General features: G+C 40.8%; 1 protein-coding gene across 2 annotated transcripts; it reads left to right on the top strand.

Moving 5' to 3' along the window:
* The first annotated feature begins 96 nt into the window (after window positions 1-96).
* DNASE2B (deoxyribonuclease 2 beta) lies at window positions 97-11,611 on the top strand. Of its 2 annotated transcripts, none has more exons than XM_024565575.3 (6): window positions 97-403; window positions 3,291-3,468; window positions 6,763-6,844; window positions 8,906-9,067; window positions 10,582-10,779; window positions 11,129-11,611. In XM_024565575.3, exons 1-6 carry the CDS (start codon window positions 294-296, stop codon window positions 11,467-11,469), a joined length of 1,071 nt encoding a protein of 356 aa, XP_024421343.2. In that variant the 5' UTR covers window positions 97-293; the 3' UTR covers window positions 11,470-11,611. The 2 variants fall into 2 exon arrangements, with proteins under 2 accessions (XP_024421343.2, XP_045055453.2); XM_045199518.2 differs by having other exon boundaries at window positions 97-279.
* The last annotated feature ends 14,822 nt before the right edge of the window (window positions 11,612-26,433 follow it).

The raw sequence follows: 26,433 nt of genomic DNA on the forward strand, positions 1-26,433 counted from the left end.
CACTCCAAAGGGTTAAATATATATCACTTTTTTCTCTCCAGAACTTTTTGATGACTTTGCAAACCAGTCAACAATTCAGCAGAAAGGCATCCGGAGTCACGCTGGCATGTTGTGACTGAATCATAAGGCTACGTGGGATTTGTCCCATTCCGAAAGTGCCCGAACCATGGACACAGAGGCAAATGAAATCAAACGTCAAAGCCAGCACTGGCTGAGAGAGACTCGCAACTCAGACTCCACAGTCTGTGGGGGGAGTTTTCTGCTGTGCATGGAATAGAGGTAACAGGCAGAAAATGACAGCAAGTCTTCTAAGGACAACCCTTGCTTTGCTCTCGCTTGGCCGCTGTGGGGTTCTGGAGGGGACAATATCATGCAGAAATGAAGAAGGGGATGCTGTCGATTGGTAGGTAAAAAAATGAATGGTTTGGTGCATGCAAATAGAAAGCCAGAGTGTCAGATGCAAACTGGTTCGCTGTAAAGTTCCAAAGGAGACTTCCAACCCATGTCCCCTCTTAAGAAGAAAGGAAACTGAAGAGAAGAGATTAAAGGGGCCAAATATTCAGATAAAGGTAGGCTTCTCAGTGAGGGCGCTTCCTCCTGAGAAAACTGAGCAGCCTCTGCAGGCCTGCCGCACTGTTTCAGTGGGGCAAGGGCTGGTGGCCACAGATGTGGGGTGGAGCTGAAACTTCTCTCAGTTGGTAGTTTCCTTTAATTGCAGTGTGGCTTTGCTAACAGAACCCTTCCAACATCCTTTTAGAGACTGTGAAAGGAGAGAAGGCAGATTATTTTCTTTTTGCACTGGAGCTTATGCTTCTCATTATGGCAATAAGGGCGTGATCGTACATAGTACTGTGTGGTTAATCTCCTTTATTAGGCAGCACAAGCAGCTATCGGAGTGGGGAATAGGTCAGAGGCCTCTTGAACAGTGTCAAAGCGACTAAACAGCTTTGCATCATAGTCATGGATCTCCTAAAGTTTTGATCATTTTTTTCACTCTTTATTAGGGAGTTTGGGTTTGCCATTACAGTTGGCACCAAGCTTTGTGTAAACTTCAGGCTAGAAAACACAGGCACACTCAACTCAGTCTCTCGGCAAACAGTTGCTCAGCTCACACCAGGCTCTGTGCTGAGTTTTAAAAATGCAAATATGGACAAAACATAGTTCTCGCCGTCAGGGAGCTCCTAGTTATGTGGTAAGGGCACAGATAGGGTACAGGGGAGCATAGAGGCCAAAAGACTTCTCTGAGGAAGTAGTTTTGAACTCAGTTTTAAGAACAAATGTAAGTTAGAAAAATAAGGGAGATGTAAGGGCATCTCAGGCCAGTGAAAGAGCAATGACAAGGTCTGGAGGCAAGAAACAAGGGGGAGAGTTTGAAGAAGTTCACTTCTGAACTTTGCTGGCTCTTCAGAAGAAGGTGAGGAGATGGTAGGAGATGAGCTTAGGGAAATGGGTAAAAGCCAGGTCATGAAGGGCTTCATGTGCTGAGCCCCAGAGTCTGAACTTGACATTGAAAGGGAGCTACTGAAGGACTTCAGGCAGGCCTGTGATGTGGTCAGATTTGCATTTTAGAAAGCCCACTGGCAGTACTATGAAGGCGGGCCAGCTGGGGACCAGTCTAGAGTCATTAAGGACCTTTGCAGTATTACAGGTGAGAAGCAGTGTGGACCCAACTTAGAGAAGGGGTAATGGGAATAGAGAGGAGGGAACACTCTGAGAAGACTTGGTAATGAATTGGCTGAAGGCAGGAGACAGGGAAAAGAAAGACTTCCAGGTTACTGGCTTCTGTGACTGCATGGGTGTGTTCCCTAACGGCAGGGGATGAGGACTCTGGGAGCAAAATATCACAAACGTGGTTTCAAAAATAGGAAGATGAACTTTTCTGGGACATCCTGGCACTTAGGTTTATCTGACCTCAGCATAGCGGTCTGGGCTAGAAATCGACTTGGGAATCTTCAGCATATAATTGGAGATAGTCACCCGGGAAAAATACCGAAAAGCACCGATTCCCAACTGCTGTGCCATGGCATGCTGACAGTTTATACACCCTTCACTGGTGGGCCGCCAAATTGTTATCCATATTTAAAATTTACTCTCGCCATAACTAAATGGACAATCGCTTAGCAACATCGGTCAGGGGGAATGCTGAGCTGAGCAGACCGTGAGACTGGCTCAAGCTGCTGTGACTTACGGGGAGAGCTAAAGGGAGAGTCATATCAAGTCAGCACCAAAGAATAACTTCTCGCTTCCTGCCACATGAGAGGAACTTGCCCTGAGAGTAAGGAAGCACGGTCAGGGCAGGAGACAGTTCACTTAAATAGAAGTAAGACTGAAGAAAACCAAATAAGCCCTGAGAAGCTTTTATGGGCAGTTGAGACACTGGCACTGTTGTGTTTAATAGTGAATTCTTTACAATGTGTTCCTACTGAGAGTGTTTGAGGAATAAAGTTGGGGTTTGTGCCATTAGGGACTATTTGGAAAGACTGGGGTGATTCTGCCCTCAAGAGACTTTCAACATGTCTGCGGACAGTTTTGATGGGCACGACTGGGAGTAATACTGGCATCTAACAGGTGGAGGCTACAGCGCAATGGACAGTCCCCCACAACAAAGAATGTTCGGACTCAGAAGGTGAACACAGCACATTGAGAAATACTGAGCTGGATGATCCAAACAAGCCCAAACGCTGTGTTGGCCCAAACACCTCTCCTCCCCAAAGGAGACATATACGAACAGGAGACAGTGGTAAAGGAAAGCAAAGTGCTTACTTAATTAACTGGCCTTGGCCCTGAATTCTCAATGAGGAGCACTCTGATAATCGGAGTTGAACAATGTGGCTTAAGCCAGAGGCTCCACCTACCCAAAAATCTAAGCCTAAATCTCAGACCCAGCCAGCCAGTTGCAAAGATGAACATGTCAACAACTTAGGGCAGAAGAGAAAATCACATCAAAGACCTTCCAGCCCAGGCCTGGGCCTTGGCCGCCTCCCTGCATGTAGTCATACTGACTGTAGACACAACAGAGAGAGGCACTCTCAATATACATGTACTTTTTACTGCAGGAATCCCACCCACAAGGCCAGCTAATGGCTTAGAATATGCCTGGTGAGAACCATGTTTCCTTGTCTGGGAATGAGCAAGAATAAGGGTGGGGGAAAAGGCTGAGCTTGAGCACATCCCTTCACTTAGACTTAAAGGCCTTTTGTGACATGTAAGTGAAATGATATATTTAAGAGCTTAAGATGGTGGCTGCCACCAGGGAAAAATTAGTAATTCACAATTATTTCCTTTGTTAGGTTTACCTTTTACAAGTTACCTAAAAGGCAAGACGAGGCAAGTAGAAAGACTGGGTTAGAGTACCTATACCTAGACTCTACAACCAGAAGCTGGAGGAGGAGTAAGCAGCTAATGAATACCACCAAGAGTGCTTTGGGAAGAACACTAGAACAGCTGTATGAAGCATATGCCTCCAAGGTATGTTACAGTTCATTATTCATTTGAAGCATATAAAAACAGAATCCAAAGCTCCCAAAAGATTTTAACTGCTCCCTTACCCAACCCCCAATCTAAGCAACTTGATTCCCAATCTGCATCAGTCTGAGCGAGACCTTAGGGAATGTGTCATCAGACTCCACAGTAATGCCAAATTGTTGGTACATTAGGCACCATGTCCAATGGTATCACTGGGCAAGGTGTAAACTAATTACATATTGAAGTCTTCTGGCTGCCTAATTCTGCCAATGTTCTTAGTGCTTGCTATCTTATCCCTCTGATGGGAACAGGGAGTAGAGACCTCTCCTGTTATGATGCAGTGGAGATCTCTGATGAGTCTGTCATGAGTTACGGGGATGGTTATGCCATGCTGCTGATGAGTGGTAGTTACCTACGTAGAGGGTCACTCAGTCTTCCTCATAATTAATCTTTTTCAAAATGGTAGGTTGAGGGCTGGGACTCTAGTTCAAGACCCTAGAACTAACTTGCCTGACAGGAGATTAAACCTGCTATCTGGGCTTCATCAGGCAGTGAGATAACCAGCGAAAGACACCTAGGTGATAGGCCTGCTGGCCAGTGTGGACAGCCTCCCTACGTTCCAGGCCCCACGTGCTAGTCAGTGACAAGACACTGCTTTCCAACCAGATGTGACGAGTAAAATCAAACAATGATCAATGTCCGATTACACCTGGTTATGTATTTACTAACCGACGACTTACAGAGAAGTAAATACATGAAAGGACTCAGCACTCACAATGTGCTGAACCTGTACTCACAGTAACTAATTTAATCCCGACAACAATGCTGTGTCAGACTCTAGCACTGCAGGACTTGGGCGTCTGAGCATTTGCTCAAAAGGCGCAGAGAGCTGTCACTGTATGCTGATGTTCTCTTTTTCACCTGCCATTGAAACCAGCCTTCAGAGCCCAGTTACCAAGTCAAAGCTTACTTGGCAGCTGCTGGAGCACCTACGATGTGCCAAGCACTGTTGTTCTAGGCACTTAAAAAAAATATTTCATCTCAGCAACAACTTTGCTTTGAATTAATAGATTATTGTGTAAAATCAAAACTGCCTGCAGCTGCTTGTGTTTTCCAAGGTTGGGGCTGAGGCCTGGAACACAACGCAGCAGCGAGAAAACACACTTACCTGGTTCCCTTCTCCATCTCAGACACTGAGGGCTGTGTGTTGTGGGGGGCGGGGGTGAGGAACAACATCGTTAAGCCTCTGGCATTTACCTTAGTTGGGGCAGCTGGTTCTTAGTTTGGCAGAATATAATAGTGATCTTTGGAGGCTCAGGAGGGCAAGAGAGCTAAACTGCAATATAAATGAGGGGTAGATGGGAGCTAGAAATTAAAAAGTATAAGAAGCATGGAAGGAAACTGGGGTCAGGTCAGCATGATAATGTCTACATTATTCAATGTTCATACCTTCAGTAAAACCTGCTCATACACAATGCCTTCGCTGATGAATTTGGGGGGTGTGAGGGGTGGAAATGACAGTAAAAAGTTGATTTCCATGTCTGATTGTCATGGAGTGAAAAGAAGAACAGTGGTGATATCCACATGAGATTGGCTGCTTTTTGGACCCTGGAACTCTGTGCCAGAGTGACCATGAGAACTTAACTCTCCACCTCCGGATCTGGAATTGAACATTTGAGAGTAGAATGCCAGATCAGACCAACTAGTTTTATATCTCAAATGTCAAGGTGACCTTGGCCAATAACTGGATTACATTTAAAATTGTTTCTCTTCTCGTGCCTTTGTAGATAAGAGCCTTCCACACACCTTCATAATAATACTTATCAAACTATTATGTGGCAGTTGCCTGGTACTTGCCTTTCTATATTCCTCACTAGGCTGGGAACAGAGCCCGTACCCCTCTTGTTCAACATCCAGTAATCAAAATACTCCCAACACATGTGTTAAAGGAAGAACGCTGTCCAGAGGCACGTGCTTACATCTGCCTATTCTAAAGTCCCTGATCAGAGAGCCTCTCTTCCCGCTAGGGCTACAACCCCTACACCTTAGCTAGCTGTTCACATCTGTTAGAATAATAATAAGAATAAATTTCCTCATTGAACCTTCCCAGAGCCGCTGCACATTGCACCCCAAAGGCCCACAATGGCCTCATTACCACACTCGCTGCAGGCTTGCAGAGTGACTGTCAGAGTTCTCCAGAGGAGACATAAACGCCAGCGGTAGCTGTGGTCTATGATAGAGAATGAGGGTGAGGAAACAGCTTACGTTCCTGATATTCCTAAACACGGAGGCCAAGAATGCTACAGCACACAGACGATGCGGCACACTTTTTACAAAGGTGTTTAGACTACATCCAATAATTAAGTAACTATAAGAGATTCAGTTATTGACTGTTTTTCTGGGACAAAAGCAAGGAACTTTTTAAAAGAAATGGGTTGTTCTTTCTTGCTTTTAATTATGTTGCTGAGATTATTTTTAAAAAATCGACATTATTGACTTCAGTGAAAGTCACCGCTTCATGACACGGATGACACGAAGCCACATGGAGCAAGGGTAAGCATGTTTCTAAAACACGGCACCGAGACAGTCTCAAAGTCACAGCTTCACTGTGACTCAGGAATTCGGCCAACAGTTTGGAGGATTTACTAGCATCTTCCCTTACCGGAAGCAACCAATACCACACACTCAGTTTCACCACTTTTTCTAATCAGGGAATATCAAGTTAGGAAGGTGAAGGAATTCGGAAAGGCAGTGGGGAAAAATCCTCCCGTCAGTGAGGTAGAGGGCGCAGAGAATGAGGAATCCTGATTAGACACAGAGCTACACCCAGGCAGCGAGGCACGGAGTAGGCCAAGAAAACCAGATCCTGACAACCGGTTCTGTGTTGTACCAATAACATCGATGGGAAAAACAGGTATAGCCCTTGGCTGGTTTTTCCTACTTCATTTCCTGAAAAATATTGAAGTGCTTTTTTTTATTATACACTGGTTGCCAAATCAGAAACATGGGTCCAAACCAACCAAGAATAAGAGGAATATCACCCTCACGAACATATCACAATGCAGAGGGCTCCCGTCTCACAAGACAAAGCCATACAGGTTGAGAATGGACTTCCTGTCACTTGTCTTGTAGGTCTCAGAGTTTTTATTGATGGGGAAGCTGCCTATTAGGGTAATGCATTGTTTCTCACGTGTGTTAATGAAAGCTCTGCATTGCAGGCTAGGCGGCTGGTAGAAATGTCATGAGCATTTGTAAGTGGGAGATTTATACCATTATAACCCTAATATGTTCCTGCAGAACAACAACACCGCCTATCTGATGTACAATGATGGGGTCCCTAACTCTGTGAATTACAGCAGAAAGTACGGACACACCAAAGGTATGACAAAGACTCAGTTTCTCTGTCCTACTGGAAATCAACATTTTCTTAAACATTGCATCTTGAATATTCTTATATTCCACATTAAAAAGATAGCTTTTGTTTTTTAATGCTTGATTTTGAGTTATCAAAATGTGTGATTTCTATATCATAAGTTACAATTACATAATTTGACTGGGCAATTTCCTTTTCACAAAGGCCCCTGTAGTTGGGCCTTGATTGCTGTTGGAAGGTCAATGGGAGGGATTTACCCAGTCGGTCGGTCAGCTACAAGGACTGGCTGTGACCACTGACAACCACCCTCTGCCCTGTTTGGAAGATCAGCTGTGCAGGGGCAGGGCGGTGCCGCTCTGACTTGGGCTGTAGCTTCCACTGCATGTGTAGGTTCGGGGGTTTTCCAGGTGGTGCAGGTCAGAATCAGCCCCTGCCTGTGTTCTGCCTGAAACTACCCTGCCTGAGCTATAAAGCAATCTGAGATGGCTGCTACTTGTGCTCGGCTTGGAGATTCCCAAGGCCAGCCAAACTGTGGATCTAGGCTGGCTGCTGTTAGTGCTGGGCCTGGGGCCACTTAGCAAGAGGTACAGGGACTGGGGGCTCATTGAGGCCTGCTGTTGCTTGTTTGATAGGATTTAGGAAGTTGTGAGATATGAGCCAAGCCCAGCTATTCATATGGAAAAGTCAGTTACAGCTAGGGTGGGCCCATAAATTGGGTGGGAGGGAGTCTCAGGGGATCTCCAGAGCAGGGCAAACAGTGTTAGCCAATTGATAGAGTCTCAGATATGGCACCGGCCTGCTGGCTCTGTGGCTCTGTTGGGGGAGGGCTTAGAAAAGGGACAATAGCCTCTGCCCACCTTTCTGTCTGGGAGAAAGCTGTCTCCCAGCTCCTGCTTTAATGCCAGACACTTCATTTCCTCCCTGTATGCCACTGGTGCCTCTGAAGCTCCTACCCCAGTGCTGGAGCTCAGAGGGAGTGAGTCTGAGTAAATTCCTGTGTGGGTTCTTTAAGAGGAACTTCTTGGGATACCAAGTTTCTTCCACCTACTTAATCCCTCTACTACAGATATTGATTCTATATGCACTGAGAGAGCAATAGGTGCTTTCTTTAAGGGAGTTTTTGAAAGAGAAATAACTGGCAGACATTTGGTTTCCACTTAACAATAAGGCAAACATGAATACGCTGTATGTTTGCATGTCATATGAAAACTAGAAAGTCTCGTGAACATGCCAAAACCATCCTGATTTATTTATAAACACAAATAGCCATAGATGCCTGTTGGACAAGGTTGTTTTTGTCATGTCACAAGATGATGAAAATCTTTGTTTTCTTCCTTTCTGACTTCCATGTTATTTTGTTTTAGAGATTTTTACTAAAACACAATTAACTGGAATGCTTTAGCATGGCTTCCTTTTTTTCTCTTTGCTTCTTTTTGTGTGTGTGTCGGAGGGTGCTTTCGGAACTGGGTAATTCTTCTGCAAATAAATGAGCATCCATTCCTTACAATAAATAACTGCAAGTACATTTTTTCATTTGATATTTTCTCTTTCAACTCTGCTTTTTAGCCGGCTTTTGAAAATAACTTAGCTGCTTAGCAGTGAAGACCTATCTAAAGCTTGCCAGGTGACTGTATAGTTTTAACAAGGTCAAATTCAAATTTAGCAAATTTGCATTCTGTCAGAACAAATTTTCTTTGTGGTTTCAACGTGAAATTCCTCTTGATTCTTAACAGGATGGTTGCCCTCGATCCCCTTTTCTGGTGGCTTGTTATCAGGAATGGGGTGATGGAATATGTGCCTGAACTGGTTTCAAAATCTTGGGAAAAATTGGTGCAATCCTTGTGATTATCAGCCTAATAAAATATTAGCCTGAAGGCAGGGCAAGGGAGAACAATGGGGGAAAATTGAGACAACTGTTATAGAACAACAATGAAAATATGTAATTATATATATCAATATATATATATTAGCCTAAAGTATAAATGGGCTTAAATTTTGCAACTCTGATCTTTTTTATAAAGGAGCTTCGTTTTTCTGATTTATCTGTATTAACTGTATCTTTGGTAGGTTTGTTGCTGTGGAACAAAGTCCAGGGGTTCTGGCTGATTCATTCTATCCCCCAGTTTCCTCCAACTCCTGAAGAAGGCTATGGTTATCCACCCACAGGGAGACGCAATGGACAAACTGGCATCTGCATAACTTTCAAGTACAATCAGTATGAAGCAATAGGTAACATTAGAGTGTGTACAAAAAGAGATAATAATGTTGGAGAAGGGGCTATATTAACATGTTGGGGCTATAGTAACAAATGTGCCACTTCATTTGTTTCTCCATTCATAGACCTTCTGATCCCTACATTCAAATGTTGGCTTTGCCATGGTGAGACCTGGGGCAGACTCACTGGACCTTGATTTCCTGGCCCTTCAATGAATTTTGTGAATTTATTCAGGGGTAGTAGTTTCAAATATCTATAGGGGCCAGACAGGAAACAGAAATGGGTGAAAACAGGTGGATGTTGCATGGGCAGTGGCGAGAGTAACAAATTGAGGTGTTAACTCTCTGCAGCTTCCCTCAAAATCTTCAGCTCCATCTCACTGTAGGAGATGCAGGAATGCAGAACTAATGGTTGCAGACGTGCATATCTTATAAGAGTAACTAAAATCTAGAGGTGTGTATGTGTGGCTGTGTGTGTGAGAGAGAGAGAGAAAGAGCAAGAGCGAGAGCACAGGAGAGAGATCCTGCTTTTTAAATATAGTCACAGCTGTGGCTGGTGTGACTCAGTGAATTGAGTGCCAGCTTGTGAACCAAAGGGTCACCACTTTGATTTCCAGACAAGGCACTTGGCTGGGTTGCAGGCCAGGTCCCCAGTTGGGGCCCGTGAGAGGCAACCACACATTGATGTTTCTCTTCCCTCTCTCTAAAAATAAATAAAATCTTTTAATAAACAAATAAATATAGCCTCAGTCTTAAATATTTTTTAAAAAATTGTGCAGATCTCATATTGCCTGTAGGCTTCCAACCTGACCCTTCTGAACCCCCAGGTCTCAAGCCCAAATGGTCCAATTACTTGGGTTTGGAAAACTATGATAGGGGAGGAGTAGAACAAGGAACACTGTTTCACCAATATCTCTTTTTACTGAGGTGGCTGGTAAATAGTTAAAGAGTGACTTCCCTTTAGATAAAAGAGGTTTGGAAATGGTTTTCATCCAATTTTCATCACATGACAAGGATTTCTGAGCCTATCAAACCCCAGTCTAACTAGTAGAGTTCATGTAATGATTAGACAGCTGAATAACGGAGCTCAGGTGTGTGCATCATGAATTGATCATTCCTGGATGACTGCTACGTGGGAGCTCTCTCTACTCTTGTATATGTACATACAGAAGAAAAACATATGCCTGGGTTTGAGTATCAACTCCTTCAGTTACAAGCTTTATAACCATGGGCATGTGACATGACTTCTCCGTTAATTCTTCTATAAAATGAGGATAATGATAAACTCAATAATAAGAATGCTATTAGGATTAATTAGTAAATCCATGTAAAATTCATAGAACAATGCCTGCAAAGTAGGAATTGCTCAATAGGTGTCAACTATTTTAACCCAAAAGTTATTTGAAAGCAATTGGCTTAAAGAAGGGAACACTTCTGTTCTGCTTTTTAATTCACAGAAAAAGCTGTAATATCAATAAGATTTCCATTTGTATCTTAATTCTCAATTTTTCTTGATTGTCTTTTTTCAGATTCCCAGCTCTTGGTCTGCAACCCAAACATTTATAGCTGTTCCATCCCTGCTACGTTTCACCAAGAGCTCGCTCACATGCCCCGGCTGTGTGCCAGGTCCAGCGCATCGGAAATCCCTGGCCGGCACCTCGCTTCTCTTCAGTCAGCCCAGGGACAAAACTTCCTCCATTTTGCAAAGTCTGATTCTTTTCTTGATGGTATGAAAGACCATCATCTAACAATATGCTATGAACTCTGCTGTTGAATTCATTTTGGATTGTGTATAAGAAATATTCTGATTATTCAGGAGAAGAGAAGTAGAAAATGGGGGGAAGAACATTTTTAGACGCCACTATCATCTTTGTAATAATAATAATGATTTTTATTTTCATATTACTTTAGCATTTACATTATGTTCTCCCATCCACTATCTTAATTTGTTGTTATTAGTGTACTTGTGACATTCACATATCAGGTATGAATGATGATTTTCATTCCTGAAGATATTTTAGAGACTTATCTAAATATAAATACTAATCTCACTATCTCTCTCTTTATAAACTCTAGACATCTTTGCAGCCTGGATGGCTCAACGGTTGAAGACACATTTGTTAACTGAAACCTGGCAGCGAAAGAGACACCAGCTTCCTTCAAACTGCTCCCTTCCTTACCATGTCTACAATGTCAAAGCAATTAAGATATCCAGACAATCTTATTTCAGTTCTCATCAGGATCATGCCAAATGGTGTGTTTCCCAAAAAAGGAGCAAAAATCGCTGGACATGTATTGGAGACCTAAATCGGAGCCCACATCAGGCCTTCAGGAGTGGGGGATTCATCTGTACCCAGAATCAGCATATTTACCACGCATTTCAAGGATTAGTTTTGTATTATGAGAACTGTAACTAAATCTGGTAAATGGACATATTTACTATTATTTTCAATACTGACACTGGATCTTCTTCCATTAGATTCATTCTTTATATCTCAAAAGCCTATGAATGTATGTATAGTCCAAAGATTATCAAGCAAAACACTCTTCTCCCATGTTTACCATTTATCTTCTAATTAGTGGCAATTTTATCTACTTTGCATTTATTCCCTAAGCATAAGCTACCATATATAACTAAAATGAGAATGAAAGAAAAAATATTTGCTCCAGATTAGTCCACTCTCAATTGTTCACGGACTGTCTGACAATCTTGTGGATTAAATTTCATCTCCATCACAAAGACGTCCCTGACACTCCTACCCACCTTATTTTTTCTGAAAAGAAAAAACATCTCTTTCTCTGTGTACTCCGTGCTCTTTACTCTTATTCCTTTTAAATTTCTTTCTCATTGGTTTATGGTTAAGCCATGGCATTCTTTCAGCTGCTACTTATTCACTGTATGATTTTGGATCATTCATTTGAACTCTCAAGCCTTGGTTTTCCTCCCTATGAAATGGGGAAAATAAACCTGACACTGAGTTGGCAAAGCTAGTGGATTTTAATCTGAAGTCCCACACCCAGCTTGAAAAGACAAAAGTTTAGAAATGAGTAATATGCTTCCAAAAAATTTTAAGTCAGATTAGGAGAAAGAAATAAAACAGCATCTAAGTCCAGCCCATCAACTTAGGGGAAATAAAAAAGTGTAACATAAAGAATCCAGAATCAAATTTAATAATTTTAATTCCAGGATGTTTCACTTTCTGTAATTCTTATAAATAAACATATTATATAAATTAATAATAATAAATTTGTATTAAGTACTAATTGCTTAATAAAGTTTGAGATATGGTTTCCAATTTCCACTTACTATCTAGCAAAAGTAATCACAACATCAGGAAGGATTGCAGAATAACATGGTTCTTTTTATTTGCATTTTATTTTAAATTTTATTATTTTTTATTTATTTATTTATTTTTTTAGTAGTGTTCTTGCCTGTGCCTTAGCAGTGATAGCTGGTGGCCTTGAACACCAGAAACACAGTGCTGGGCCTTCGGGCCAAGGTTATTAGGCTTGTTACCATTCCCATTGCCAAGAACACTGTTCTGATCAGATGTGTCTATCCCATCCCTTTCTGATTCAGTGGCTTCTAACAAAATTGACATCCTGGCATTCTGAAAGAATTAACCTAACAACTTCCAAAGTGTCTCTTTCATCCTCCTGGAGTCAGTCACTTTTTCAGTAACATGTGGCTATTGACCTTGATGTTGAAGACTTAACTTATCCCCACCCAAGAAGAGAAAGGTTATTACCTCCCTCCCAAGTAGTGGGAAAAATGAACCTCATTAACATTTCCAGTGTCCCTTGAGAGGTACAGAAGTTCAGTGTTATAATGTGGCATTTGTTAATTTTTTTAAAATTTCATGTCTGCCACTAAGATACTAGTAACTTTAATGTCTATATAACACATAATTTGATGGGGATAAAGCAAGTATAAACTGAAAGAGGGCAAAGATAGATGCAATCATCTATACAGAAAGAATAAACTAAAACTTGCAACTAAATTGTATATAATCTGGTTTTTGAAGTATCAGATATTCAGCAATACTTTTAGCACCGTTATTTATTTATTTATTTTTCAAAAGATTTTATTTATTTCCATTTTTAGAGAGAGGGGAAGGGAAGGAGAAAGAGAGAAACATCAATGTGTGGTTGCGTCCTTTGCACCCCCCACTGGGGACCTGGCCTGCAACCCAGGCGTGTGCCCTGACTGGGAATTGAACCTGCGACCCTCTGGTTTGCAGGCCATCACTTAATCCACTGAGCCACATCAGACAAGGCTTAGCACCTTTTTCAAAGTGCCTTGATTTAGTCACTTGAATTTAACACATTGTCTTATTTTATTGTGATTTTTAATGTGTATCCTGACCCTAAACTGTGTATTATGATGCAGTGTGTCAGCTGCAGTCATAGCATTTGTTTTGCGCCAATAACAGAGACAAAAAGAGTTAATCAGATATGGTTCAGCTGCTACAGTTGCGTGATTAAAAACCATTTTAATCACACCAAATTCCCGCAGCCCAAATAGTCAAGGCCTGCCATTTGTTTCCCATTTCAGGTTTGAGTACATGTGCACTTTTGATCATATGGGTCACCTGGGAGCCTTGTTCTTTTATACTTTGCTTTGTTAATAAAGGTACTTGGAGAAACAAAAAAAGCAATCATAACAATAACTAGAACTAGTACTTACCAAATATTTACTATGCAGTAAAATTCAACCCACATTTTAATCTTTAAAAATGTTTCAATTATACTTAAGATAAATATCATTTTGTATTCATTTCAGGTGTATAGCATAGTGGTTAGACACTTTTATAATTTACAAAGGATCCCCCAATAAGTCTAGTACCCACCTGGCACCATACATACTTATTAAAATGTTACTGACTACATTCTCTATGCTGTACTTTACATCTCCGTGACTATTTTGTAACTACCAATTTGTATTTCTTAATACCGTCACCTTTTTAACCTAGCCCCCCAATCCTCTCCCATCTGGAATCCATCAGTTTGTTCTCTGTACCTATGAGTCTGTTTCTGTCTTATTTGTTCATTTTGTTCTTTAGATTCCACATACAAGCGAAATCATAGGGTATTTGTCTTTCTCTGACTTATTATACTTATCATAATACCTTCTAGCTCCATCCATTTGTCACAAACAGTAAGATTTTATTCCTTTTTATGGCCATGCCTATATGGTCAATTAATACATGATGAAGGAGGCAAGCATATACAATGGGGTAAAGACCGTCTCTTCAATAAATAGTGTTGGGAACATTGAATAGCTACATGTAAGAACAGATGAAACTGGACCAGTTTCTTACACCATATGCAGGAATGAACTCAAAATGGATTAAAAAGTTAAATGTAAGGTGTAAAACCATAAAACTCCTAGAAGAAAACATAGGCAGTAAAATCTCTAACATTTCTCTTAGCACTATTTTTTCTGTTATAATTCCCTGGGCAAGGGAATTAAAAGAAAAAATAAACACGCAACACTACATCAAACTAAAATGTTTTTGCACAGCTAAAGAAGCCACTAAAAAAATAAAAAGGCAATCTTCTGAATGGAAGAAGATATTTGCTAACGATACATCTGATAAGGCGTTAATATCTAAAAATGATAAAGAACGCACACAACTTAACACTGAAGAAAAAAACAAACAAAACAAACAAAAAAACACCCAAACAATTCAATAAAAAAAAGCGCAGAGGACCTGAATAGAAGTTTCTCCAAAGAGGACACACAAACGGCGAACAGATACATGAAAAGATGCTCAACATCACTAATCAAAAGGCAAATTAAAACCACAAGGAGCTACCACCTCACACTGGGCAGAATGGCCATCATTAATAAATCAACAAACAGGTGTTGGCTAGGATGTGCAGAAAAAGGGAACCTTTGTGCATTGTTGGTAGGAATGCACATTGGTGCAGCCTCTATGGAAAACAGTATGGAGGTTCCTCAAAAAATTAAAAATAGAACTACCTTATGACCCAGCAGTTCCACTTTTGGGTATTTAGCCAAAGAAATCCTAATAATACTATGCAGTAGGAACTGTTCCTACCTTAACATTTTACTGATATGGAAACTGAGGCCTATACAAGTTTCAGAAACTTGTACAGTATCACAAAAATCCATCTGACCTGTAAGGCTATGCTCTTAACTTCTATTCCAAAAGACAGTAAAAGAAAATGATGCAATATGGGATAATTTGTATCTCGATGTCTCTATAACAACCGAGGCTCATGAGACCTACTGGCACTGGTTTAATGACAGGCAGAGAGAAAGCTGAGTTTATCTTCCTGTCAGAAGCAAGCATGAGGTATGGGTATGTTGAATAAATTTAAATGCTTGAAAATATCAAGAGGCTAAAAAATTTGTTTTGACCTCTCAAAGAACATCTGAGTGTAAAGAATTATAATAAAATAGTATTAAAAGAGAGAAATAAAAAGTAGAAGATCCTGACTTCAGAGGTGAAGAGGTTCAAAGTTTGATCCCATAGAGAAGAATGAATGAAAAGGTAAAAGAAAGCAAAGGTGAAGAAATTCACTGAGTGAAAAATGCACAAATAAGTATGAGCCTACTTTCCCAAAAGGCAAATCCATACTTTCTAGAAAAGTGTTTTCATTCCAAGCTTAGCAGAAGAGAATCAAAATCAGGATCCACAGAATAAGGAATACAGAAATGTGACAGAGAGAAGAAAAATAAGACACTGACCCACTGGAAATACACATTAAGAATGTGGTTCCCTCTAAAGGGGGAGACCGGAAGTGACTGGGCTGCTTATCCCCACCCTCCTTGAGGAAGGGAAAAGAATGCTAGAAAGAAATTGAACTGCCCTGGTAGTTCAAGGATACCACATACCCTGGGAGGAAAAATTATATCTTGTTGGAAGTTTCCTGTGGTGGAGCTTAGAGGCAGCAGCAACAAACCAAAGAGAGCTAGTGTTGCTACCCTTCTCAAGCATGTGTGCAGGAACGCTACACAGTGATGCTGATGCCTATAGGGAGACTGGGATGCATCTTCAGGAGAATGACATTATTGGATGAAAACTGAAACATTTGAGAATGTAGGGGATGTTTTTGTCGATTCTCTTTGGGTGAAATGGGAGGATATGGGAGAGATCAGGGAATAAAATTTAAGTTCTAAACTATGGTTCAAAGTAAGTCCTGGAATGAAAGGCTCATATTTAAGATGTGAGTGTATCTTACAAAAAACAGTAGGACGTGTTTGGCTGGAAACTGCTTAATGTGATAGTGGAGAAAAAAATTAAAAACAACAATAAACCTATGGCATTAATTAGAGTGGAGGATGGCAGTTCTAACATGAAAATTCCAAATCATTTCTGCTATGCCCTCATACCCTTCTTAGAAAAGTTATTTTCCACAATCTGTTGGTATCAAGTGTCACATTCTTCTTCAGCTCCAAATACATAGGCCAATAGTGGACATGTGACACCAAAGAAAATAAGGCATAGGCTAAGCCATAGCCCAAGCCAAGGCACCAGATGTGAAAGAGAGCTGAAAGCAGGGGTACCAAGACTGAGTTTGGGGGCTAGGGCACCTGATCTGGAGGGTCATGTCCACTAAAGATAACATCACCATTTTCTGTCTTGTGCATGATGAAGCAGAGAATGCAGGGCTGCAGAAGCTGGAGAATGACATAAACGTACCACAAGATCAAAGGAGCAAAGAGAAAGTGATAGCAATTCCCAATGGTCTAGAAGTCAGCTGAGTTCCTTATGGCACCCAGCAATTCTCCCCGGTCACATATTCTATGAGTATGACATACCCCTATATTCTTTTATTAAATGCCCCATTTTTAGCTTAAGTTAGCTTGAATAGGTTCTTATTTCTTGAAAGCAAGCAAATCTTGTCTAAACCACGTAAACAAAAGAACGACAGTGTGAGTGTAACGCCAAATCACCTCAACTGGAATAAAATTGAAAAGTGGGTCATAGACAATTCTCACAGTTTCATAATCTCGGGTGTTTTACACATCAACACAGGATATGGGTTATAAAGGAAGTGAAGTTGAGATTGTAGAATAGAACAATAAATGTGCTTCACAGGAAGCAATAGGAAGAATTCGGTGGGATAGAATAAGAAAAAGTAATGAGAGAGATTCAAATATTCAAACATTTACTAAGGGTTTTATTCAACTAAAATAATTCCCAATTAACTTTTGACTTGACACACTGACAATTTCATCTGCCAAAGAGTAGATGAAGCGACCAGAACTTAAGATTTGAAAACAGTTTGTTGGTGAAATTAAAGTAATGGTTCCCCCAAAGAAAAATATCCCCGGATGATTAATAGGGAAAGAAAGGTTGAATACAGCCCAAATTTAGAAAGTCTGAGATTGAGATACAGGAAAAAAAAATGATCCCATGGTAGACGACTCTTAAAGGGAATGCAGTTCAAGAGGTTAAGAAGGTATCAAGCCTGAAATTCTGACTATGTGATTTGTCCATGAGGAGGAAAAGGAGAAAGGGCCCACAGAAAGCAATGTAACTACACAGCCCATGTTCTCACAAGCTCACTTAGGTGCATACACAGCATGGGAGGAACAGGCCAATGAGCAGAGAAGAGTAAAAGAATGGCACCGATCTATACACAGAATTATGTGAAACCACAATGGTTACTTGTTGCCAAAAATGTGAAGGTTAACAAAAAATGTTTTATACTTATTTTTGGATCAGAGTTACATTAGAACTAATAGTTGTTCGTGAATGACAAAAAAAAAAGCCGTCTCTTTTATCTTTGTCTTTTCGGTAAAGATGAATGGCATTCAAACTAAGAAGGCAGAAAAGAAATGGTCAGAGACAACGAAATGAAGACCACTGCGATGCAGTTTTAAACACTGCATTACGCTCATTTAATACAATGAGTTTATGTTTCCAGGCCCAATCAATTATAGTGAAAACTACTAAAAGACCAGAAATCTTTGAGAAAACATGGAAGACAGATTAATATAATTTTAATTTTCAAAACTGGATGGAAGGTGTGGTCTCCATTGTAATCCTCAGCATGGATCTTCAGTGGATCTTTAAAGGGCCAGATTGTAAACCTTCAGAAAATGAAGAACTAGACAATCTTCAGGCGTCTGCATGAGCCAGGTTCTCAAAGAGTCAGGCATCTCTAACTACCTCATTTCCTTTTTGACAAGAGTTACAAGACTGGCAGAACATAAAAATGTAGTAGGTATAGTATCCTTGGGCTGCAACAAAACAAAGGTCTCTCTTCATGTCCTTACGGGCAAGATGATAACTTGGGGTGAATTTGAGTACAGTCCAATGAACGTCTGCATTATTCAAAGGGTAGCGATAGTGAATCTGTGTCAATCTAAGAGGAGGATCTTGGTGTCATACCAAAGAGCCCGAGCACTTTTTCCAATTTAATCCATCAAACATGCTCTAGACTAGACACTGTGGAGAGTAAAAAATACAAAACCAAACAAGACAGACAGTCTCTGCTTTTATAGATCTTATATTTGAGTCTGTCCTTAGCCTTGTTCCATTAACATTTTTAGATGACTTTGGTCAGTATTCAGAAGATATATTTATTAAATTTGTATTTGACAAGCAGGTAAGAAGAAGAGCAGATCCAATAGATGATGAAATTGCATTCTAATGAAATTTGAAAGGCTAGTGTCACGGGCTAAACCAAACAATAGTAAATAAAATAAGGATAAGAGTAAGACTCTGCCCTTACATCCAAAACAACAGCTACTACCCACAGTGGCCGTCACACAAGTATAGGTTGAGGGGAAACACACTATAGCAGCAGATAATGTAGAAAATTATCCAGAGGTTTTGGCAGAAAACTCAAAATGACTAAACAGTGTGATTTGCTGTAAAAAGAAGAAAGGAATAATATAATACAATCTTGAGATGTATGAGTAGAACACATATCAGTAAGTAAGGAAACAGGTGTGCTCTATCTTGTGACAATGGCCTAGGTACCGCCTTATGAGGAATGTAGGAAGAGTGGAGGATGTATAGAAGAAATTGGCCAGAACACTGGTGGCTCCTAAGACAGTGGAAGGAACAGTAGAAAGAAGTGAAAATGTCTATTTCTGAAAGCTCTCACTGGGGACAGGATAGTTATCTTCAAATACATAAGAGATTATCTGGGGGAGGAGCATCTACACTTGTTCTAGATGACATCTAGAGGCAGAGGTAAGATGTTCAAAATGAAAATAAAGTGATCTATATTTAGTTCAAACTAACTACAGACTGTGTTGTCCAAACCTCTCGCTCTGGCCCCTGATGTGCCCTGGGCTCCTCTCCAGCTGTTCTCCCAGCTCTCTCCCACACACTTGTTACACTCCATTCTTCCCGATCCTCCAACTCACCAGACCCAGCCCCGCCTCAAAGTCATGCCCTTGCTGTTTTGCTGTATGAAAAACTTTTCTCCCGGATGTGTACACGACTGGCCTTTTCTCATCATTAAGTCCCTCAGCAATTAAGTAATTTCTTATGATAGGCCTTTCCTGGTCACTCTACTTAAATTACCATCTCCTGTCACTTTCTAACACAACACCATCTTGTTATTTTTATTCTGTTTGAGCATTTACCACTCATTATATGATAGTTTCTTTGTGATAGAACGTGGGTTTTTGTGTTAGATTCACTGTTGAATGCCCAGTCCCTAGTGGAACACCTGGAACATTGGGTGTTCGGTAAATATTAGCTGAATGAATGAATGAGTGAACATAAAAGATGGCAAGATCTGCCTACATACATGTTTGAGTGAAGAGCAAAATGTCTTTGGGAGTCTGTGGTAGAGAGGATTCACATATAACTTGAAAGGCAGACCTGGCTGGATGATCTTAAACTGCTTCTCAACACTGAAATTATTATAATAAGCACTAAATTGTGGATGTAGAATAATTACACTACTGGTTCAAAGAGAGGTGGTTAATGAAGAACAGTCAAGAAGTCTTCATTGAAGAAGTGGAAAACCAAGGACTCTTCAAGGGCGTGTGGAGCTGGGATGGGAGGAAAGATATTCTAGGAGGAAGCAACACTATGAGCGAAGTCTCAGAGGTAGACTTGGGTGGCACATGAGAAGAAGGCAAGTGTAAGGAATGAGGCTGGACTGAAGGAGAGTGCTTTGGGAACTAAAGGTAATGAGACTGGACAGATAAAGTAGCACCACAATGTGAGGTGGGACCTTAAAGCCAAGCTATGAATTAAATTCAGTGGACAAATTCTAAGTTTTCTTTTTCTTTTTTTCTTTTGTTATCCTCACCCAAGGATATTTTTTTTTATTGCCTTTGGAGAGCAAGGAAGGGAGGGAGAGACACATTGATGTGAGAGAGAAGTGTTGAGTGGTTGCTTCCTGTGCACAGCTGGACCAGGACCGAGCCCACAACCTAGGCATGTACCAGGAATCGAACCTGCAACCCCTTGGTTACAGGATGATGCTCCAACCAACTGAGCCATACCAGCCAGAGCATCCCTGAGTATTCTTGAGGACATAGATGAACAACTAATAATATAAGGGAAGTTAGACTGTGGTAGCGTCTGAGCCTTGCAATCAGTTTGGACTAAATGATGTCCTTTCAACTCTAAAACAACGTATTCTTTTCTATTCTATTCCATTTTAGGAGGCTCTGACAATAATCCTGATATGCGATATGATGTTTTGGCCTAAGATTGTAACAAGTGAAACAAGAAGAGGTAAATGTGAGACATATTTTTTTAAAAGCTGTGAAGACTTCATGCCTAAATTAATAATAACTATAGTTATCTCCATAATGGGAACCTGACATATAGTAGATGCTCAATATATATTTGCTTGCTACTGTAACAAGATCCTATTACTGAACTTTGGTAAGATATCTACAAGCCTTTGCGTAAGAATGACAATGAATTTACACTACTCTGTCACTCAGATTCCTTTGTCACCAGTGTCCTGCAGGTGGCTGGCTGATTATGGCTACATGGAAACGATGTCCTCTATTGTAAAGAGGTGGCCTCTATGACCTCTGTGTTCCCCCCAGACCAGCTGTTACAACGTTGCAGGACCAGACTGGACCTATGGCAGGCGGCACCATAAAGGGATTAAAATGATATCTTATCCATCTTTCCAGCCCTTATACATTCAATGAATGTAGTCCTTTTCAATTAATTACTTTAAAAGCCCATCCTTTAGTCTTATTCTTCCCACCCTGACACTTCTGTTTTAAAAAAAATTTCAGAAGCTGCACACCAGCCAAACAATAAAAGTGTCTCATCACTGAAGGCAGTAGCCTGTGCCATATAACTCTGCCAAATGTCCTTTTAAGTATCGACACAACTTAGGCCTGATGGTTAGAGGTCTGGACCCCGGCTCTCCCTAACCCCATTTCACCCCCTCTTCCTTGTTTACTGGCCTCTTGTTTCCTCTTTTTCCACTTGACTTATTTATTTCCAATGTTTCTTGATTTTTGTTGGCTTTTTCCTCACAGTATTTTTTATAAGGCACTTTAAAGGAAATGTTTACTACATGGGTGTTATTGGAATGGATTCAGCGTGCCACCCCCTGAGAGCCCAGCTGAATCTGGGAGGGAGCATAGTACCATGTAACAGCTCTGCAATCACACCGCCCTGGCCCTGCCGACCTTGAGCCATGACAAGCTGTGTGACCTTGAACAAATTATTTAACCTCTCCAAATAATTTTCTAAACTGAACAACAAGAATGATAATAATTGGAATAAGATAATCTGTGTAAAACATTTAGTGCCTGGCACATAAAAACATCCCCTTATCTTTTATTTTAAACTATCAGAAAAATATTAAATATTGCCTATATTAATCTTATTAATTCAGAGGCTGAGGGAAAAGTAAATGCTCTGCCTGCATCACATTCTAGCAAGTACTCAATTTGTGAATAAAGCAGTCTAACAGATCGGTGCAAATAAAGCAAAGGAACCGAGAATGCTGTTTGAGTTGTTCCCTTTCTCCATGGTGATAGTGCTTCCTCAGTAACAAACAGACAAACATATAAAAGCCAGTCATTTTTTTACTTTACCTCCTACTTGAGGAATCACGAGGTAATGAATGAAAGAAATAATCTCAAGAGAAGAGGAAGGTACAGGCAGAAGCCTTACAAACATGGATGGGAGTTCTTTGCAAATGCTTTCAGTACAACGTTGGCAAGCCGACTAAAGGGCGCTGCTGCCACTATTTGCAGAGCAAACAGGCGTGAGGCCATTCAGGAGAGCAGGGTATCGGAAGTTTAAATTCCAGTTCTGCTACTTTCCATGAGGTGTCTGGCAATTTACCCAAACCCTCAAAGCTTTGATTTCCTCATCTGCAAAATGGAGAAACTAAGAAAAATATATGTAAAGTTTTGGCACAGTAAACAGGAGGTGTATACTGTATCACTACTCCCTTAGGGCAATGTCAAACAAATAAAATTGTGTGTTCTGATCAGGGTTTGTAGGCTGCATCATCTGAAGTGTACGTGGCGCTTTGGTACAAAGGAGGACTTTGTATCTGAATAAGAGGCAGGCAGGTGTTCAATAAATATTTGATCATTTGTTTTGGCTTTCATGAAGTACCTTGTGTACCCAATACATAGTCTAGGATCTATTCTACAATCTTTTTAGGTAAGGACACTACCAGCTTCTTAGGTTTGCAACATCCTAACCTAATCCCAAGATCTGGTCTATTTCATTCCCCGCTGTTTTTCCTTCACTTCCTATAGTCTCAAAAGTTTCTGGTGGTTTTGCAGAAAAGCTATCCATGGAAGGCAATCTTGTTGATATATTTGGACTCTGTTAAGCTTCCACTATGTTTAATTATCACTCTGTGGTCAGGAGGTATTTCAAATGGAATTGAAGGAAGAAGAATAATTTAAGTGATTGTCCTAGGCAATAAATTGGTATCGATGTCACATATAGATAACCTTCTGAAAAGGGAGCTGCCTCCCTTTTTTTCATTTTGTGTAAGAAGATTGTTATAACCCCTAGAGGCCGCTCATTCATGAGGGGGTGGGGAGCTGTGGGCTTTGGGGGCAGGGTAGGTCTGAGCGACTTTGAGTCGGCCAAATGACTGGAGTGTAGGTAGGCAGTTTGGGGGGGTCCTTTAGGGTAAGGGGGCAAAGTAAGAAAATAGAAATTCCACCCTTTGGTGCATATGTTATGGAGGAGAAATACATAAATCAACTTTGAAATAACTTTATCTCATAGATTAACGCTTTGCATTCCTTTTCTATTTTTAACCTAGTTTCAAAATTATTTTTAAGTTTTTAAAATAGATTTTTAATTTTAAAAAAGAATTACCTGTTGACTGGAGAATATTACAATATAGGAATAAGCAAAAGGAAGAAAATTCAAAGTACTTCGCCAAAAAGCAGATCGGTGGCAGACGGGAGCTGGAGACTGGGGGAGGTGGAATTGATTAAAAGGGGTATGAAAAAACCTTTGGAGGGAGAAGCAAATGCTCTGCCTTAATTGTGGGGATGATTAAAAATATGTATACATTGTCAAAACTCATAGAACTGGGCCTGGCTGGGTGGCTCGGCTGGTTGGAGCAGTGTTGGGCACACCAAAGGGTTGTGAGTTCGATCCCTGGTCAGGGCACGTGTACGTGAGACAACCAATCAATGTTTCTTTCTCACCTCGATGTCTCTCTCTTCTTTCCTCTCTCTATAATATCAATTTTAAAAAACATTTAAAATTCATAGAACTGTATACTTAAATGGGGTACAGCATTTCACTATATGTAAATAAAACCACTATAAAGCCAATTGATAACTTTTCAAAGTACGTCTGTCATCACCCATACAAAACTACTTACTATTAATACCCTTATATGCAGTTTTTCAAATGATTTTCTATGTGCTTATATCTAAACATATTTGTCTACACAAAAAAAATCGTATCATTTTGATCAAATGTAACTGGTTTTTATCAATTTCCATTTTTTACTCTCTTACCTAGAAGAAGGTTTTACTACCGTAACCAACTGCTCCTACAAAGCTTATTACATAACACCCAAGGGGAAAAAATTGCTTTGAGGAGAGAGAAACACGAAGCTATTTTGACTTTTACAGCCTCCGTGATCTCACTGTTGATGATTTAACAATCATTGCACACTTACTAGGCAGGGTCTTACTGCATAAATGTTGGAGCAACACTTGCCATCAAAATTTAATGGCAACTGACTGCTGAGAAACCCACCGGCAGCTGCTGCCAGCACCCTTGATTACATCACATCTGCCTCTGAAAATGTGATTCTCCCTGTATGTGTGTGCCTGACATACAACTGCAAGACTCTTCCACCTGGAGTTTTATCAGACATTTTAAAGAAGACAGCAAAACATGCTAGCCCCTTCTTTCAGAGACAAACCTATCATTTTCCAGAAGTAATTTTAACGGAGGCAAACCTTTACCTCTGCCTCCTTCGAGTCTGTAGTTAGGTCGAAGAATTAAACTGATACAAGACAGAGTAACAGGATAAACTCATACAAGCTTTATTTAATATGGGTTTATGTGACTTGCAACCTTCATAAGGAAATGAAGACCCAAAGAAGTGGAAAAACTGAATTGCTTTTATACTAAATTGAACAAAGAAAGGCAATTGTGAAAAAGTAACTAAAATAAATGGGGAGACTAAAAGAAGAAAAAAGTTATGTTTTTAAAAAATTTTAATGTAGCTCTGGCTGGTGTGGCTCAGTGGATTGAGTGCCAACTTGTGAACCAAAGGATCGCTGGTTCGATTCCCAGTCAGGGCACATGCCTGGGTTGCAGGCCAGGTCCCCAGTGGGGGCACATGAGAGGCAACCACACATTGATGTTTCTCTCCCTCTCTTTCTCCCTCCCTTCCTCTCTCTCTAAAGATAAATAAAATCTAAAAAAAATCGTTAATGTAAAATTAGAATGTTTTATTTTTTATTATAGTTCACATTCAATATTATTTTGTACTAGTTTCAAATGTACAGTATGGTGGTTAGACAATCATATACTTTACAAAGCGTTCCCCCCATATTTCAAGTACCCACCTGGCACTATTCCTAGCTCTTACGATATTATTGCCTATATTCCCTATGCTGTACTTTACATCCCCAGGACTATTCTGTAACAACCAATTTGTACTTCCTAGGCCCTTCACTTTTTCCACCCTTGTCCCCCAACCCTCCTCCTCTCTGGCAACCATCAGTCTGTTCTCTGTGTCTATGAGTCTGTTTGAATTTTGTTTGTTGGTTTATTTTGTTCTAGAAAAGAGTTATTTTAACAAGTCTGTACAGAGTTATCTGGGCCTCGACTTCCCGAGTATGTTTCTTTCCTCCTGGTATAGGGAGGAATCCTTCACATGGGAGTTTTACCTCCTGCATTTAAGAAGAAAAGGGCAGGTCGGAACACCCTTCTTATTCCTGCTCTTTTTCAAGTGCCTTTAGCTCAAACCATATCTTAAACCAAAATGGCATATTTGGGGGAGACACATCTGTTTCCTTCATAATTATGAGCCCCTGAGAGCTGGTTCCCTCCTTTGCATGCTGGACTCCAGGAATAAGGAATGAGCCAGAGGATATGAAGGCGAAACCATCCCTGCCGTTAATATGGATGTTGGCATAAAAGCCCGATTGCAGGGGAAGCAGCAGCAGTTGCCACCTAACTTCCACCTCCGCTCTTGTGGGTACCTGCGTGCAGATGGGCCATCTAGCCAAAGAGAGAGTTGTCCTTTCTACCAGGGCAGTTACACAAAGACGCTAACTGTAGGGTAATCTAATCTGTCCCTGGTGTGGCTGGTTCCTAGAAAGCAGGAAAGGAAGTCATAAAAATCCATCTACTTTTACCAGGGACAAAATACTTTGGCCCTATTGACAGAATAACAAATATAAAATACTGGTCAGATTTCATAACTTATCTCCAGCAGTGCTCAGTAACTCAGGGCCGTATACAAATGAGGGTTTAATCACAGCCTCCTGATGACCCAGGTCTCCACAACTCCAGGAGAAGGAAGAGGGCTGGTAACTAAGGGGAGGCTGGGCCACACTGCTGGGCCAGCTTGTTGTGTCTCTACATCCAAGAAGTCAGACTTGCAGCTCCCACAACTCCCTCCTAAAGCCCAGGTGAGGACTTGGAGGCAGCAAGGCCAGAAGTTCCTTTAGGTCAGGACTCTGCATAAAGGTACCAGAGTAGCTGAACAAGTTGACTCTGTGTGTGTGTCTACAATTTGGGGATGGCTGGAGGCGCTTCCAGGCCCTCACCCAGCAGGTGTGTATAAAGTGAAGGCAACACACGAGAAGCAGAGAGTCAGGACATGCTGACAAGAGCAGAGAAGTGGCAAATGACAGGGTGGCAAGAAGAACTCTAAACGCACAGCTGTCTGGAGCCGTTGAGAACAGAGAGAGCAGCCCTGTGGACCTCAGATGCGGCGGGGGC

This window comes from Desmodus rotundus, chromosome 3 (genome assembly GCF_022682495.2).
Source record: "Desmodus rotundus isolate HL8 chromosome 3, HLdesRot8A.1, whole genome shotgun sequence".
Lineage (NCBI taxonomy): Eukaryota > Metazoa > Chordata > Mammalia > Chiroptera > Phyllostomidae > Desmodus > Desmodus rotundus.

What these genes read in the sequence shown, in the direction of transcription:
- DNASE2B (XM_024565575.3), top strand. Translation starts at nt 294, where the DNA reads ATGACAGCAAGTCTTCTAAGGACAACCCTTGCTTTGCTCTCGCTTGGC. An exon ending in CAATCAGTATGAAGCAATAG is followed by an intron (nt 9,068 to 10,581) that starts GTAACATTAGAG and finishes GTCTTTTTTCAG; the next exon opens with ATTCCCAGCTCTTGGTCTGC. An exon ending in GTCTGATTCTTTTCTTGATG is followed by an intron (nt 10,780 to 11,128) that starts GTATGAAAGACC and finishes TATAAACTCTAG; the next exon opens with ACATCTTTGCAGCCTGGATG.